General features: G+C 42.2%; 1 protein-coding gene across 1 annotated transcript in view; it reads left to right on the forward strand.

Annotated features, from left to right (window-relative positions):
* The window catches only part of LOC133515045 (fructose-bisphosphate aldolase A-like), a 34,174-nt gene extending 16,694 nt beyond the window's left edge, over positions 1-17,480 (forward strand). The window contains exons 3-6 of the mRNA XM_061847271.1: positions 11,258-11,344; positions 14,518-14,692; positions 14,796-14,995; positions 17,229-17,480. Of these exons, the coding sequence (XP_061703255.1) occupies positions 11,258-11,344; positions 14,518-14,692; positions 14,796-14,995; positions 17,229-17,324 (558 nt within the window). The 3' untranslated portion in view covers positions 17,325-17,480. The remainder of the gene's footprint in view (positions 1-11,257; positions 11,345-14,517; positions 14,693-14,795; positions 14,996-17,228) is intronic.
* Positions 17,481-18,205: the final 725 nt, after the last annotated feature.

Genomic DNA, 18,205 nt, shown 5'->3' on the forward strand with positions numbered 1-18,205 from the left:
TCCTCTCAGTATCCCACTTCTTCTTCGCTAATCTCTTTCCTTGTATGACTCCTTGTATTTTGGGGTTCGACCACCTTCTCCCCTTTCCTACCAAAAGACACACCAAGTACTCTCCTGCCTGTCTCTCTGATTACCTTGGCTGTCGTTGTCCAGTCTTCCGGGAGCTTCTGCTGTCCATCGAGAGCCTGTCTTACCTCTTTCCGAAAGACCGCAAAACATTCTTCCTTTCTCAGCTTCCACCACATGGTTCTCTGCTCTACCTTTGTCTTCTTAATCTTCCTACCCACCACCAGAGTCATCCTACACACTACCATCCTATGCTGTCGACCTGCACTCTCCCCTACCACTACTTTACAGTCAGTAACCTCCTTCAGATTACATCGTCTGCACAAAATATAATCAACCTGCGTGCTTCTACTTCCGCTCTTGTAGGTCACTATATGTTCCTCCCTCTTCTGGAAATAAGTGTTCACTACAGCCATCTCCAACCTTTTTGCAAAGTCCACCACCATCTGTCCCTCAAAGTTCCTTTCCTGGATGCCGTACTTACCCATCACTTCTTCATCGCCCCTGTTTCCTTTACCAATATGTCCATTACAATCTGCACCAATCACAATGGGATGCTCAGAACTACTTCATCTAGTTCCTTCCAGAATTTGTCTTTCAATTCTAGGTTACATCCTACCTGTGGGGCATAACCGCTAACCACATTATACATAACACCCTCAATTTAAAATTTTAGTCTCATCACTCGATCTGATACTCTTTTCACCTCCAAGACATTCTTAGCCAGCTCTTCCTTTAAAATAACCCCTACTCCATTTCTCTTCCCATCTACTCCGTGGTAGAATAATTTAAACCCTGCTCCTAAACTTCTAGCCTTACTACCTTTCCACCTGCTCTCTTGGATGCACAGAATATCAACCTTTCTCCCGGCAAAATATCAGTCAGATTTATAGATAAGGGTCTTCATGGGTTGAGGAGGGGCCTTTCGCATCTTTGTGGACAGTGGTTTCAGGTGAGGGGGGTCTGAGGAAGAGCTAGGCGTGATTTGGCCTGGACTCCAACATTGACAATAGTCTTCTTTATCTGTCAGACCTAACATTGCATTCAGGCTAGGAGAGGGGGGAGCCAACCATTGACTCATCCCTGTTAAATGTGACTGCATTTGCAGATGTGAATCAACCTGATCTTGAACTGGAGCTGGCTGACATAGCCGACAGAGATATATGGGTGTGTAAATTTAAACGCCTCAGAGATGATCTTGAAGACGTTTCCCATCAGAAGTCCACTCTGGCGCAGAATCACAAATGGAGTGATATTGAGAAACTTCCAAGACCGGACCAACTCGTGTTTGAAAAATGGAATGTCATTCTTGAGACCTACAAAAACATGAAGAAACTTGCATTTGGAGTCCTGTTGATGTCCGGCTCAAGATGTGCATGTGAGAAGCTCCTCTTCACAATGAATTGTGTCAAAAACAAACACCACTCACACCTCACAGATGGCAGCTTACAGTACTGCGTAAAGATGAAAGTGACTTTTTACAACCCTGATTTGCAAACACTGTGCACAGAGGTTCAGGAGTAGAAGTCCCATTAACCAGGTAAAATAAATATTCAGGCATGCTGATCACCGATATAACAATAAAGAAGTTAACAACTTTGACTTTATAAGAAGACATGACACATTTTTCAGACTAATAACATACACTTAAAACGGACACCTGTAATTTATTTTCCCAACCCTCGCAGAGCCGCAACATAAGGATGAAAGAGACACACACAGCTCTGGAGCCGCAGGATGTCAACCCCTGTCCTCACCAGCTATGTTGATCACAGTTTTGATTTAAAGTTATGATGGGCCTTAGGATTTGCAATTGGGTAGACCAGGCACTCGTTGGGAATGACTGGTTTCATCTTTGATTCCAAATGTAAGAAAATGGGCATTAATGACAAGCACTTTCCAAAAGTTTAAGTGAATGAATGCCTTGTTCTGATTAAAACACAAATGTAATTTGTAATCCAATTTGACTAATACACAGATGATTTGAAATCTAAATTTATATTTAAAAGGTGGTTCAGTTCCTTTTCATGTCTTTTCGATCTTGAGTCATCATTGGACAATGAATTATCTGGCCAGTTGTTAACTTAATTATATTTTAACTGAATAAAAGAACAATTTTCATTGATTGATTTTTCTTTTATGATAATGGTTTGGTAAATTCAGGTGCTGTCTAGATCATTGTGAATGTGTTGTTTGTTGAGTTATTTTATGATTTTTGTGATTGTGCAGAAGGTGCTTAACTATTGTGTCCATCGTAACGCTGTAAAACACAAAATCTGCATTACAAAGTAACTGAGGACAGACAAGCGGTGTCAGGGGTGTGGTCTTCCACTGCCCTATGGGCAGGTGCCTCCGGCATCGGCTTCTCACCTGTGCCTCCTAATTATTTTATGTTTTTAAGCCTTTTGTGTCGTGTTGGTTGTGTGTGAGTACGAAAGCTTCTCGTTGGTTTATTTACCTTGTTACAATATCCCAGCATTCCTGTGGCAGCATTGTGAACACAAGTCTTGTTTTGTTCATGTTCCAAGTTTTTGCCTTGTAATTATCTGACCTTGTTTCACGTTTTTTGGGACCTTGCCTTTTGCCACAAATTTGTTGTGCTTTTGACTTCTTGTACAGGTACCTGTGTACCAACGGCTGCCTGAATTAAACTACCCTTGGAAAGTCATATGACTGCCTTGGAGTCCTGCATCTGGCTCCTACCCCATGCCCAATATTCATGACAATGAACTGGCCAGTCATGAACCCAGTGGAATGATTCCCTTTGAGCGCAGCAATTCTTAGAACTTACTCCTCTCTGTCTCTATATGGGAGAGCAGCAGGCCACTTTGGGTTCGCAGTTTGTGGTTCTCGTGGACCTGGTCTGGGAGAGGAGATTGATCAACTGACTGCCACCTCTTTTTTTGTTCCAGTGACGCCCAGCACATGGCATCCACCTCTTGCTCCTGTTTCGTTGCTGCGCGGCCCGCTCGTGTAATACATGACTGAGCAGAACCAGTTTGGACATTTTGTGTGAGTATATAACTACACACACGGACTGTGTTTGACTGTGTGTGTATGTTCATGTTCATGTCTTCATTTTAGTGTATGTCTCCAGGAGAGATGGCGTCCCTTGGGGGTGTTTGTGCACATGATAAGAGAAAGAAAGTGAATGACAAAAGCATAAGAGGAATGAGGTCATGGAGAGAGACAGAGAGAGAAAGGGGGGGGGGGAGACATGAAAGATGATGGTTGAGCAAAAATCACGTGCATAGTGGACGACAAAATATAAGTAGGACACGAAGAGGGCGGTTTTAAGATACAGATGATTATTACATAGTGAAAGTGGAATTGTAGATGGATTGGCGAAGAATAAGAAATGTGAGACAAATGGTTAGCAAGGTGATCCTTGAACATTCCAAGCACTGTAACTCAGAAGTTCTTTGTATATCCAAATAAGTGAGCATGATGATCCTGAATTACACTCTAGGGAAACTAGGTTCACATCAGCATGATGAACAATATAATAATAACAATAATAATAATAATAACAAAAATGCTCGGTGTCGGTTCAGCAATTCTTTGGGAAAAAATGGAACACATCTTTACTAGGGTTAACCTTAGTCAAGGACACTTTATCCATCAACATGTATCCTAGGGTAGGAAACAACATTGCATTTCCCTCCTCTTATCCTTTCTGGCTGATTCTTGTTTAGCTGAGTGGGGTTTTTGTTTTTCTTGCACCTGCCACTCGTGCTTGTGGTATCTATAACCCACAGACGTTATTCAGGTAGTACAGTTCTTCCTATATGGGAGCTCTGTACCTGCAGTCGCTGCAAGCATTACAGCCTAGTCAGCACTGACTGATGCCCTGATTCTCCATAAAATGATGACAAAATGTGATCCTATCGTCATGATAATGGCATCAAAGTGCCAAAGTAGACCTGTTATTGTCATGCCCCATTCTCTGCTGTCTTAATTTCTTTTTCAGTCTCCTATTGGAGACCTGATGGCAATGATGATCAGCTGGCCATTTAAGTGCAAAAGGAGAGTCCCCGGTTATTGCATTGCTCTCTTCCATTGTTCCTCGTTGTTCCAATCATGTGTATTTTACTATTGGTTTGAGTGCTGTAGTATCCGTTGTTGTACCTTTTGTGTCTGGCCCAAGACCTGAGTCACTCCTAATTTGGTGTGGGTTTGAATCCCTTTAGTTTTTATTTTTCCTTGGGTGTTACACCTTCTGCTGTGGCTCCATCCACCTATCTGATTCAGGAGAGAATTATTGGTGTTTGTTTCACACTGACCTTTTTCTCAGCATTTCTTATGTTTTGTACTTTAACTGCTCCTCATTACTGCTCGCGCGTTGAGTGCTCTTTTAGTTCCCCCTTTTCCTCATATGTTGTGTTCTACTTTCATTAAATTGAGTGTACACTACCCAACCACGTCTGCTGCTGGGGTCCTTATTCCTTCGATGTTGCATAACAGTTAATTGTGACGGTAGTGCACATGACATCTCCAAAATACCATAAATACCGCAACTCCAATGGCAACAACTTGGGCAAATACTGTATGTGCTGGTTATCATAATCTAAACTTCATATTACTGCTGGTGGCTAATCCATGTACTTTGCTTACCTTGTGATTTTGACACGGTCGTACTTCCAAGTAGTCCACAAGTCAGACTCTGGCTGTGTCTTGAAAATGCCTATGGATATTCAGCTGACCTAACTGGTCTTGTTATTGGCGGATACTTGACATGGTGGCGGTAATTGCATAAATTAACCCCAGTGTTATATTAGTGGGGTTGGGATTGCTGAATGGTTTGCTCACAGACATTTCAGATAAAATGATTTTTGTGGTCATTTGATTTCCCACTTGTGTATAGTGCCTAAGCAACTGTTGAATGGAAACAATAAAATGCCAGTTATAATTAAGTAATTCCACTCCATTACTGTATCCATTCCACATATTTCTTGTTTTGTGATGGTTTTATTATTATAGTGCAATGTCATGTACCATTTGCTTTTTCATTGAATTCACAAATTTTATTTTATTGCATGACCTTTTTTTTTTTAAAAGAATCATTGCCGTAGATTATTTTTTAACTATGCACATGACATACCAGTGAAGGATAGTGTAAATTTTCGATGAGTCCCTTCTGATATTTGTTTTGTTTTGAAATAAATATGCTCCATCTACACGGTGCTGGAGCTCTCGAGCAATGGCCCCACAGTTCTGAGGTCCAGGGTTCACATCCCGACCCCGCCTGTGTGGAGTTTGCATGTTCTTCCCGTGTCTGCGTGCCTCTCCGGGCACTTTGGTTTCCTCCCACATCCCAAAAACATGGATTAATTGGAGACTCTAAATTGCCCCTAAGTGGGATTGTGAGTGCGTTTGTTTTTTTATTTCTACAGTATGTACCCTATAAAGGGCTGGCAACCAGTTCAGGGTGTGCCCTGCCTCCTACCCGATGTTAGCTGGTATTGGCTCCAGCACTCAAGCAACCCTTGTGAGGATAAGTGATTCACAGAATGGATGCATGCAGCATCTGTTAAGGCTGCATTGATGCTAAATAGGTAGAAAAGGGTCAGGGGGGCCTTCTTTTTCCTGTCCTTCACTGAGTAGATGTGGAAATACAATTATCCCATGATGCTGCTCATTCAGGTAAAATGTCCTGCAGCTCACAGTCATTTCTGGCATGTCACGATACAAGTCATCTCCCGTGACTGGCAGTCTTCTCACATTGATTTGTAACTTCATGTAGAGAGCTATATGACTTCTGAATCAGTGTGCAAGGGTAAAGAGTAGAGAGCAGGTCCGCGGGCAGGCAGGAGTTGGTACACGGGAGATTGAGCAGGGATGGAAGGAGTGTCAAGGGAGTCAGGCTTACGGGGTCGGTCGGAGAACAGGCGGAGGTCGGTACACACGGGTTGACGATCAGAGATACGGGAGTGCTGGAACGGGGCATGAACCTCAACAATCTGGCGGAGGACCAGTAGTCATCGGGTCCCATAAGTACCGGGCGTAATCAGCCGAAACAAGGCGCAGGTGTGTGCCGACCAATTAGCGCGGCCGCGCGGGAACCCGCACAGCCAGGGCTGGACCGGCAGGACCATGACAAATTGAATAATTCATTAACAAGTGAGCAATACCATTTTGAGGGGAAAAAAATAAATCAGTCAGAGACCAAAAGTGACATAGTGACTTCACAACTACGGCAGCTCGTTGCATTACATTTGAGTATGGTTTGTTGCATAGAGCGTGGTTTGTTGAAGATTCAATTGGTAGGAAAAACAACTGTGTCATGCTGTCTGATGAATGTGAGACTGGGGGAGGGGGGTTGTCTGGAGGCCACAGTATGTGCCCTATAGAGTATTTTTGACTAACGTCACACATCTTCCGATTTAGAACGTGGGCGCCATCTTGATTTGTTGAATTCACATAAACACGTAACTAACCAGCAATCATTTCAGAAAGGCGTATGAATGGGGGCACACTGCTATGTTATCGGTTGCTCTAACGGGCGTTGTAAAGCGTCTTTCTTTCGACTGCCAGCTGTGATCAAGAACCAGTGTGAGGAAATGGAGCAGTTAGCAACCAAACGGTTACAACTGTGGCTGTCTCGTATTAGCAGAGACGATATAGCACCCAAGCAAAATACTCGTGTGAATGCAATGCATGCCTCCAAAATCTGTACTTTCATTTTCATTATAATAAGTTTGTAAAAACGAGTTACCGCACCGCTAGCTGTTTCGTGAGTTGAGTTAAAAATGTAGCCGTGGAAGTGGAGAAAAAGGTGCAGGCTGGGATTCGTCCCTGTCGAACCTCTCTCTCTCTCTCTCTCCCTCTCTCTCTCTCTTTCTCTCTCTCTCCCTCTCTGTGACAAAAATGAAGATAATAATCTACACCTCTTTTGTTGGTATAATCAACATAATTTAACACAATGCTGACTATAATCACGCAGTACATATTTAAATTGCATTGTGCGGTAAACTAACTTTAGCAGTGTGGGAAAACAGGTTGCTTACAATGGATACCGCCGCATGACAAACCCAGTCATTGATGAATTGGTTGAAGGCTTCCAGACCTTTGTAATGCTTTAGTTGGTCCAGGGTATAAGCGCTGTTCGAGAAGAGGAGATAGTGGACGATTTCTAGATAGGTTAACAACGCCCACAGTTGTGTCCTCCATTTGTGTTTCTCCATGGCATATGGGTCGATTGTCGATCGAAGCACACTTCTTGTCATCACGGTTTCTTGAAAAAACATCTAATGAGCACAGATAACTTTCTGAAGTCTTTTTAGCCATCATGTGTCACTTTTAACAGTCGTATGAACTTTTGTGTAAGCAGCAGTTCGTTTTCACCACCAAACTCCACCAGATTATCCTCAACAGCCCGGTCCAGGATCCTGCAATCTATTCTCTGCTTCTTTTATATCTTTGTCGGAACGTCCTCACTGGGGTTTGCAAGGTGTTTAGGGTGCCCAGGGGTTGTCACGAGGTGCGTGACTTCGCGGACGTGCACTTCCTCCTGCTGTTGTTTTTCCTCCAAACGCATTGCTCGTGATGAAAGAGGCTTAGCTTTCTTACTAGCAGCGCTAGTTGCTGAAGTCTGCGCCCAAACTTTTTTTCTTCTCGGCGGCATGATGCTCACTGTTCTAACTCACGACAACAACTGAAGTGACTATGAACTTTCCAACGTTTTAGTGCCGGTTCCACTGTAAAAATTACACGCCAGCAAAACGCTTTTCTGTTGTTATTCACCCATTGGTCACACGCTCAACACGCTCGTCTTACGTTGACAAATCGCTCGTCGCGCCCCAATGACGCGTTTGCACACGCTAATGGTTTTTAGGGGTATCTTATTTGGTCGCTGTTACATGCTTTTCGTGCATTAGACACGCTTTTCGTGCGTTAGACACACGTTAAGTCCTGTGTTAGACACACGTTAATCACACACCAGATGTGTCATCCACGTTTGAGAACGCTGAAAAATAGAACAATTGAAATGTTCAGAAGACGTTGACCAGAACGTCATGGTGTGACGGAGCCTTTAGAGTGAACAGCGCGTGAGTAGAGTGAACCCATCCAACACAGCCAGGTGCCCCGGATGTCATTTGTCCTGCCAGTCCAGCCTAGCTGGGCTGGTCCCAGCACACCTGCGCCTCATGCTCGCTAATTAACCAAACAGCCAGGCAATCCAGTTACGCTTTCTTAGTATATGACGTCACGTGACTAAGAAAGTGTAACTGCGATTGGCTGGGTGTTCAGTTCTGACCTGAAGTAACGCTGCCTGGTGGCACAGATGGTGAATTTTCGACAGCGAATTGTAGCCGGTTGAATTTCAGACAGTGAATTGTAGCCAGTTGAATTGTTAACATTAAAAAGTTACACTGAAATACAACTATTGAAAATGTGATCACTTTACATTTCAAATTCAAATCCTGTTTTCTGTGGCATTTCAAACTCAAATCCTGGTGGCACTTATTTACTTCCATACTTGTTGCCTTGTTTTGCAGGTTTGTTTGTCTACATGAAGAACAGCTGTTTCAAACAGGATCTGCATTGATGTACAAGGGCAAAAAAAGGCTCAGCCTGTGTCCAAGACAAACATAAAGCCTTTGGAGCGTACTGTAACAAAGAGTTGTGGCAAGACCCTCAGGGGAATTACAGTTCTGGCATCCATCAAGGCCAGCCAGGAAATGTACGCATCAGTGATTTAGTATAGTCTTATCATTACAATATGCAGTATGTGCATATATTCTTTAAAGCTCGGGTGTCATCCCTATAGACATTCTAAAATAGATGAAAGTTGCGGAAAGTTGCAGAAGTGTCATTCTACGATATCCAAGTGGTCGCCATATTGGCTGCGTCCTCCGTCTGTGATGTCACCCGGACATTCGCAAATGAAAACACGCGGTGCACCCTAACTATGGGAGACAAACGCGCCCCGTCTGACACGGAAGCTCTTTTCGAAAAGGAGAACACCACACAACCGAGTGAAGTTACCGGGGCAATATTACACTATTGTTTCGAGCCCTCAGGGCAATATTACATATTCACATGATATGCGATCACCTCATCCCCGTCCGATCCACTTGCGCAGCGGAGATGAGCCATCGCGGCCACGCGCAGCCTTCGCAGAAGTAGTGACCGCCGAACGCGGCGCCTCAGCCGGTGTGGCTGATTTTCTGCTCCGGTTGTGCCATATAAGGAGGAGGTTTAGCCGAGCCATGCTGTTTTTAGGGGTTTGTTCAAAGCCGCCGCAGTACTTGTTGAACACCGTCGAGCCGGGGCGCATTACTGTCTACCTGTTATTTGGAACCCACGAAGCTCTCGTTCTCTGCACCCGTGCAATCCATTTTCCACAACGAACCGGGTCGCTTGCAAACTTATGAAGGCTAAATCCATTCTCCCGAGTGTTCAAGCAATGTCCAGCTATGCAATGAGCCTGCATTTTGGCTAACACAAACGAGCTACCTTCCTGGAGGTAAAACTAATGGAAACAAACGAGTCCACTAGGGGGCACCTCTGTCCTGTACGTCACTTCCTGCTTCTTCTCGAAAACAAATCCCTCGAGAGGATTTTCATGGCGGGAGTGACAAAAAGCTGTATACGTCAAAATCATGTTTTGTGGTGAAAAAACACATGGGACCATATTGGCTGTGGGTTTTTCATTAATTATATACCAAAAATCATCCATTTCATGACACTTGACCTTTAAGAAGCCTTTGTTTTTCAAGATGTATTAATGTACAAGGTTTTACTCAACTTTTATGTGCTTTTCATTTGGATTGAATATGTTTTGTTTTTTGTTTTGGTCAATGTAAGTGCAGTGTTAATGTTAAAATTAAGGTATCTTTTTAAAACCTCTGACCGTTCTTTGATTACATGGACGTGGGTCACTGGGGTCTCCATCTGGATACAGGCCGGCAGGTGAGGCTGGATGGCGAGCGCTTGGTGGCCGGTTGCCCTTCCTATGGGATCAGCATCTGTGGGAGGGGCCAAGGGGGTCGGGTGCAGTATGAGCTGTGTGGCTGCCTTTGTTGGGAAGCTTGTGGGCCTATACTCGACTACAGAAGCAAGCTCTAGAGATGTAGAATGTCACCAGTCTGGCAGGGTATGACCTGAGATGGTGTGAGAGGTCGGGAAATTCTGACTTCAGATAGCCGGACTCACCTCAACACACATCTTGGGCTCCGGTAACAGTCTTGTTGAGAGGGGGTTAGACTCTCTTCTACTCTGGAGTTGTCCACGGTAAGAGTTGCCTAGTAAGTGTGGATGTACTGACTGGCCCATGGTTTGGTGAGTGTATGTTGGGATTAAACGCAGTAGACAAGAGAGCAGTCACCCTCCGCCTTCTGTTGGGGGATTGACCCTTACTGTTGTTTTTGCCAATGCACCAAAGTACCCTCCCTTCTTGGAGTCCTAGAAGGGAGTGCTGGATTTCCTTCCTTCTTATGGAGAACTACAGCGCTTGCATGGCCGATGACAGTGAGACCTGAACGCAGATGAATTGGAAGAACCATGCCTACAATCAGAACCCAGGCGGTGTTCTGTTATTGGACTTCTGTGCTCATTCATGTGCTGCCGTTTTTTCATTAATAACATAATAAAAATAATGCTTTTCATGACAGTGGCCCTTTAAATAGAATATTAATGCTGGATGGGTACATCCATGCAATTACCACGCACTCGGGGGAGATAAATTGTAAGTAGTTGGCTTCTCCAAATATTTGGAGAGATGCATGTCTTTTTCAGTAACTAAGTCATATTTTTGTTTGCCTCTTCCACTATCACTTCCAATTCAGTTACTTCAAACTTCATTTTGTGGTACTCTCCCAAATTCTCCATGCTAAAAAAAACATCTAAAGCACAAAACGCTGTTTAAAATGTCGATCACCACCACTTTTACACCTGTTGCCAACAACACTTGCAAACTGTTCTCGCGAGTAAACTATTTAACTCCCGCTGTTTGGGATCTTAATAAATCATGTGCGACAACAATTAAGACCTGGTATTTGCGATGTCAGGCCTTGCAGTATCTGTATGTGCAATTGACTGGTAACCAGTGTAGCTGAGATAGGCTCTAGCTCACCTGCAACCCTGAAGCGATATATTAGAAAATGGAAGGACTGATAGCTTGTTGTACCACAGGCAGCCTCTTTGTCGTTTTGTCATCACACTTGTTATTCTAATTGATGTCTTTCAGAATGGAATTGTGCCCATTGTGCCCGAGCCTGAGATACTTCCAGATGTTGACCATGACCTACTGAGGTGTCAGTATGTAACTGAGAAGGTGAGTGATGCTGGAAACACTCATAGAACAACATTTGTATAAGCATTTTATATAAATTGCAGGTGTCAAACACTAGGTTTGGGGGCCAGATCAAGTCCGCCGCATGATTTTATGTGCCCCATGAAGCAAATCATCTGTCAACTTCCATGATTCTTGTGAAAATCAGTACCAAAATTTCATATTGTCATATATCATACAAGATAACAGTGAGATAAGCATTTTTGTTACCAAACATGAACAATGGTTGAAAAGCATTATCGTTGATGTATGATTCATAAGCCGGATAACATCTTCCTGGTATCCCTTTGGATAGGAGGGACGCCAATTTTTAGCCATGATGCTTTTTGATTCCCTTGGACACTCAACTGTCACAAAATCATGCTAGCGTTTTCACAAGATAAGGCATATTTAAAAAGTACAACTTTTTCATTTGTGCTTTTGCAAGTTTATTCATCTTTCCTCACCTTGGGCCCCAAGAAACTTGAGTGGCATGAAGTTGTGTGCGTTCGTACGTATATTTTTGATTGATTGTTTTAAGAAAAAGCTTCTAAATTCTTAATGCCAAAAACGTATTTGCCATTGTATCCTTAATGGTGTTTTGTCATTTGCAATGTTTTCTGTAGATGCTCATAACATTTTTTAATATATAGGCTTTTTCTCCATTTTGTAATACCTTTTCCATGAAAACTAACCAACTGACAAGCAGTTCAAATGATGGAATGCCACGATAAGGCCGACATTTTGCATTCACACAAACAGATCACTAAAACAATGGTGTTGTTTCTGACCTATGAATAAATCTGTATAAATTTGTGAAAGTGAAGTATTGCATTTACAGTGCCTTGTGAAAGTATTTGGGCCCCTTGAACTTGAAACATAAAGATATAACATTTAAATAAAAAGCTGAAGGTGGGGTGTGCAATATTATTCGGCCCCTTTACTTTCAGTGCAGCAAACTCACTCCAGACGTTCAGTGAGGATCTCTGAATGATCCAATGTTGACTGATAAATAGAATCCACCTGTGTGTAATCAAGTCTCCGTATAAATGCTCCTGCTCTGTGAAAGTCTCAGGGTTCTTTTTAAAGTGCAGGGGGCATCATGAATACCAAGGAACACACCAGGCAGGTCTGAGATCCTATTGTGGGGAAGTTAAAAGCTGGATTTGGATACAAAAAGCTTTCCTAAGCTTTAAACATCTCAAGGAGCATTGTCCAAGCAATCATATTGACATGGAAGCAGTATCAGACCACTGTAAATCTACCAAGACCCGGCCGTCCCTCTAAACTTTCACCTCGAACAAGGAGAAGACTGATCAGAGATGCAGCCGAGAGGCCCATGATCACTCTGAAGGAACTGCAGAGATCTACAGCTGAGGTGGGAGAGTCTGTCCATAGGACAAAAATCAGTTGTACACTCCACAAATCTGGCCTTTATGGAAGAGTGGCAAGAAGAAAGACAAAGATGGGATATCCATGAAAAGTCTCATTTAAAGTTTGTCACAAGACACACAAAATGTGTGGAAGAAGGCCACAACGCAAGACGATATGTTTGGCGTAAAAGCAATAGAGCTCATCACCCTGAACACACCATCCCCACTGTCAACCATGGTGGTGGCAGCCACGTGGTTTGGACCTTCTTTTCTTCACCAGGGACAGAGAAGCTGGTGAAAATTGATGGAAAGATGAATGGCATCTTATACAGAAGGACCATTCTGGAAGAAAACCTGTTTGAGTCTGCAAAAGACCTGAGACTGGGATGGAGATTTATCTTCCAACAGGCCAATGATCCAAAACATAAAGCCAAATCTACAATGGAATGGTTCACAAATAAACGTATCCGGGTGTTAGAATTCCCAAGTCCAAGTCCAGACCTGAATCCAATCGAGAATCTGTGGGCAGAGCTGAAGACTGCTGTTCACAAACGCTCTCCATCCAGCCTCACTGACCTGGAGCTGTTTTGCAAGGAAGAATGGGCAAGAATTTCAGTCACTCGATGTGCAAAACTGATAGACATAACCCCAACTGACTTGCAGCAGTAATTTCAGCAAAAGGTGGCGCTACAGACTATGAATGCAAGGGGGGCGAATAATATTGTACACCCCACTTTTCAAGTTTTTATTTATTAAAAAAAAAGTTTAAAATATCCAATAAATTTTGTTCCACTTCACGATTGTGTCCCATTTGTTGATTCTTGACAAAAAAAAATATAATTTTATATCTTTGAAGTCTGAAATGTGGCAAAAGCTTGAAAAGTTCAAGGGGACCGAATACTTTCACAAGGCACTGTATATATCATTATTACGACTGTATAAAAATTCTAATGGGCTTAATGAGTAGTTAGGATCATTTATAGACGTGTACCTTATGAGTTTGCATGTTTCCTCCGGGGCACTCCGGTTTCATTCCACATCCCGAAAACATGCATTATTTAGATTCTCTGAAGTACCTGTAGGTTTGGTTGTGACTGTGAATGATCAATTGTTTCTACGTGCCCTGCAATTGGCTGGCCACCAGTTCAGGGTGTACTCTGCCTCCTGACTGAGGATAGCTGGTATAGGCTCTACACTCCCGCTACCATCGTGAGGATAACCGACTCAGATAATGGTTGATGGATGTTTTGAACAGAAGGTTGTTTCAGTGGGCCACCCCCATTTTGTCTGTCATTAAAGATGGTCTTTACTTTGAATGCCTAAGCTGTTAAATCATCAGTATTGTATGAAAATAGGACTTGGGCTTGGCTGTTTCAGCATAGGTGAAAACCCATATAAAAGCAAGGTGGCATTAAAAACTTACTAAATTGTATTTAGTTTTTATTTTTTTTAACTCTAGTTGATGAAATTATCTGAAAATAAATTGCCCGTAGATGTGATTGTGAGTTGGACTGGTTGTTTGTCTGTGTGCCCTGCGATTGTCTGGCAACCAGTTCAGGGTGCTCCCGCGTCCTGGCCGAAGAAAGCTGGGATAGGTTTCAGCACTCCCAGCGTCCTTGTGAGAATAAACAGCTCAGAAAATGGATATGTGGAGCGAGGGATTAATGGATGGGTGATCTATATAAATTCTGTTTGGAACTATACACATACAGTATTGACAATAATCTTAATAAAGGTGTGGGATTCATCACATGGACTATCCAGTAAAAACATAATAATTGGAAAATAACTTTTTTGCACCAGGTCTTGGCAGCTGTGTACAAGGCTTTATCGGACCATCATGTGTATCTGGAGGGGTCGTTGCTCAAGCCCAACATGGTTACGGCCGGACACACCTGCGCCCAAAAGTATAGCCCTCAGGAAATCGCCATGGCGACTGTCACCGCCCTGTGGCGTACTGTGCCTCCTGCTGTACCAGGCAAAACCTTCCAGCTATATAGAATTATCCGTTCTATTTACAGTACATACTGTACGTGTCCCACTCATCACTACCTCATCATGTTTGTGTTTTGGACATACAGGTGTGACTTTTCTGTCAGGGGGGCAGAGTGAAGAAGATGCCACCATTAACCTGAATTCCATCAACCAATGTCACCTGCTGCGGCCTTGGGCCCTCACCTTCTCCTATGGCCATGCTCTTCAGGCATCTGCTCTTAAGGCCTGGGGAGGCAAGGAGGAGAATGGCAAAGCCTGTCAGGATGAGTACATAAAGAGAGCCTTGGTGAGTACAGTCGGTCCTTCCCCCAAAGTTGAAAGTAGTCTGTTCTGTCATGTTGGTTGACTTCCAGGTTAGTCTTAGTTTGGATTTGAAACTGGAGGATTATCCTTCCAGTCCCGATTTAGGGAGCAACAACAACAAAAATCCAGGTGCCCTTGAGCAAGGCACTGACTTATTTGTGTAATACTGTATGTGTTGGATCAAACATTGGAAGCAGTTGGAAGTGTGGTCCGTAACAGTGCAGTACTTAATTTCATATCGTATATGTAATTTGATTAATAACCGTAAATACTGTACACTTGTAAAAAAAAAAACACACAAAATACCAAAAAAATATTTTTTTTTTTTTTATGGTGCCTTGGTTTTATATGGGTGAATTACTGCTGTGCTGACACAACCATGCTTGAAGTCCTATTTAAAAAAAATATATCTGATGTTTTTAATTTATAGATCAAAGGACTAAAGACAAGGCTCATTGCATTTATTTTATGGCTGTGCAGTTCAAATCTAGTCTGAAAAATTGTTCTTAATCTTGAACAAAATTCATAAACAACAATGACTTTTTTATGAACAACTTTATTCAATCTTTAACTTTAAAGCTACATTTTAACCATTTGTGTTCAAATTTTGTAGCAGTATACTTTCAACAACTCACAAAGTAATTGTATATATAGTTTAGCAATCCGAACTGGAAATACATTGATTAAAGGACAGCCATCCTTTAGAATGTCTGTCTTATGTTCTGCATCAATCTTAATCCTAAACTAAAATAAAATGTACCACAGCTGTGTTCATAGAATCCAGTGATGGTGTAGATAGTGGCGACACACTGAAATACACTTCTTCCGTAACGATAAACACAAAAGTACGTCATGGTAAAGACATAAACAGCGTCATAGAAAAAATGTAAGTTGCACAAGTTCCATATGTTGCTGTTCAGGCTCTGCAGATATCAACGCATACACAATCCTAACTGCTAAAACTGTTGTCTTAATACATACACTTTCCCAAATTCATACAAATCTGAGATAAGACATTTTGTTGTCTACGATTGTGTGAATGCAAGATAAATGTCGCATCGCGGCTCTTCGGATCAGAGATCCCTCTGGTTCATTGCAACAACACAATAAGGCTTCTTCCAATAGCATGGAGACCGCTTGAGTGGCAAAGAAGGACCATTTGGAAAAGAAACAAAAGGAACTCTGAAGACACTGAGAGGCATTTGTTAGTGTCTATGGAAAATCTGTATTACGAAACAGGAGAAAAATCCATCCATCCATTTTCTTTGCCGCTTATCCTCACAAGGGTCGCAGGCAGTGCTGGAGCCTATCCCAGGTATCAATGGGCAGGAGGTAGGGTACACCCTGAACTGGTTGCCAACCAATCGCAGGGAACATTGAGACAAACAGCCACCCTCACAATCACACCTAGGGGCAATTTAGAGTGTCCAATTAATGTTGCATGTTTTTGGAATGTGGGAAGAAACCAGAGTGCCTGGAGGAAACCCACACGGGGACAGGGAGAACATGCAAACTCCACACAGGCGGGTCCAGGATTGAACCCAGGACTTCAGAAGTGTGAGGCCAACACTTTATCAGCTGCGCCACCGTGCCGCGAGAAAAAATCCGAGATGTCAATGTTGAAATATGTAATCAGCATGTTCAGAAGAAGTTGCAAATCATAAAATCTCATTTAAGACTCATAATGGAAAAGCTATTTTGGCATTAAATCTGTGTACATCATCACTTTAGAACAAAGTTTGTTGTCTTAGAAACTACCGGTATTACATTTTGAATCATAGCAGCTGACAATAATTTGAATACTCGTCAGTAAAATAGGTTGTCAAAATGAAATTCAGGGAGCATTGTCTTGACTGTGATTGATGGAATGATATAAAAATGACCTGTACTCTTTTATACGTCCATCCATTTTCCAAGCCGCTTATCCTTACAAGGGTCATGGAAGGATCGTTATTGTGTAACTGGCTTTGCTCAGTGTTAGCTGAAATAGGCGCCAGCACACCAGTGACCCTAATGAAGATTAAGCGCAATCGAAATGCATGGATGGATATAATTGGCTGGTGTCTTCCATTACTTCTTTGTGCCCCGTTAATAACACATTCTGCCCCAGCATTGTAAGTCATTGTATACTGATAATCCCAACTAAATCTTCCAATGGCAATAATAAATGCAATAAAAGCATTTTGTAATCTAAAAGGTTTGATGTCGCTCCACAGAATAACAGCCAGGCAGCTCTTGGTAAGTATGCGTCCTCTGGAGAGAAGGGCGCAGCCGCTCAGGAGTCTCTGTTTGTGGCCAACCATGCCTACTGATGCCAAGCGAATGAACCAAAGACAGATGTGGAGGCTACAGAGCAATAACCAACTCTCATTCATAATGCCAACAGTAATGGGAGTCTCAAATAAAATATAATTTTAACAATAATCCTCGGAAAAGGTGTATATGTTCCTGTTCGGTTGGGACTTCCAAAGCAATTATTAAACTGTTTAAATGTGTTGTTTCACTTGTATCTTATGTGCAGATGAATTGAATGATAATCAGGGTATATATAAAGGTATAGACAGACACTTAGTGCCTTTTAAATGGGAAACAACATGATATCCACACTTGAAGAAAACATGAAGTTTAGCATAGAATGAAAATAGAATGGTTTCCTTCACTTTGCATTTTCATGGAATTCAATACAAATAAAATTTGCAGCAATGTCAGTCATATTCACAAACACACTAAATTATGAGTAATTTGAATGGATGGTAAACTGCTGAGAAATCAGTTGTCTGCAATACAGTATCTACAATAACACTAATTTAAATTTCATTATAATTGACAGCTACTCAAACTAATGAATCAAAGCAAACCAAATTGATTTCTATAGCGTATTTAATACACAAGGTAACTCAATGTGCTTTACATGATTAAAAGGATTTGAATACAAATAGATAAAAGATTTAAAATGGGGGGAAAATGTATATAAATGAAAAATAAAAGTACAATTAAAAACAGCATACAGCGCAAGAAATATTGAAAGTGGAAATAGTCTACAAAGCATGGCAAAAGAGTTTTCAGCCTGGATTTAAAAACATTCCCACATGCGGCTGACATCACCTCTGTTGGTAACTTATTCCTTTTTTTTTTTTTTTTTTTTGCAGCATAATAGCTAAATGCCGCTTCACCAGGTTTGCTTTGGACTCTG

Source organism: Syngnathoides biaculeatus, chromosome 16 (genome assembly GCF_019802595.1).
Source record: "Syngnathoides biaculeatus isolate LvHL_M chromosome 16, ASM1980259v1, whole genome shotgun sequence".
Lineage (NCBI taxonomy): Eukaryota > Metazoa > Chordata > Actinopteri > Syngnathiformes > Syngnathidae > Syngnathoides > Syngnathoides biaculeatus.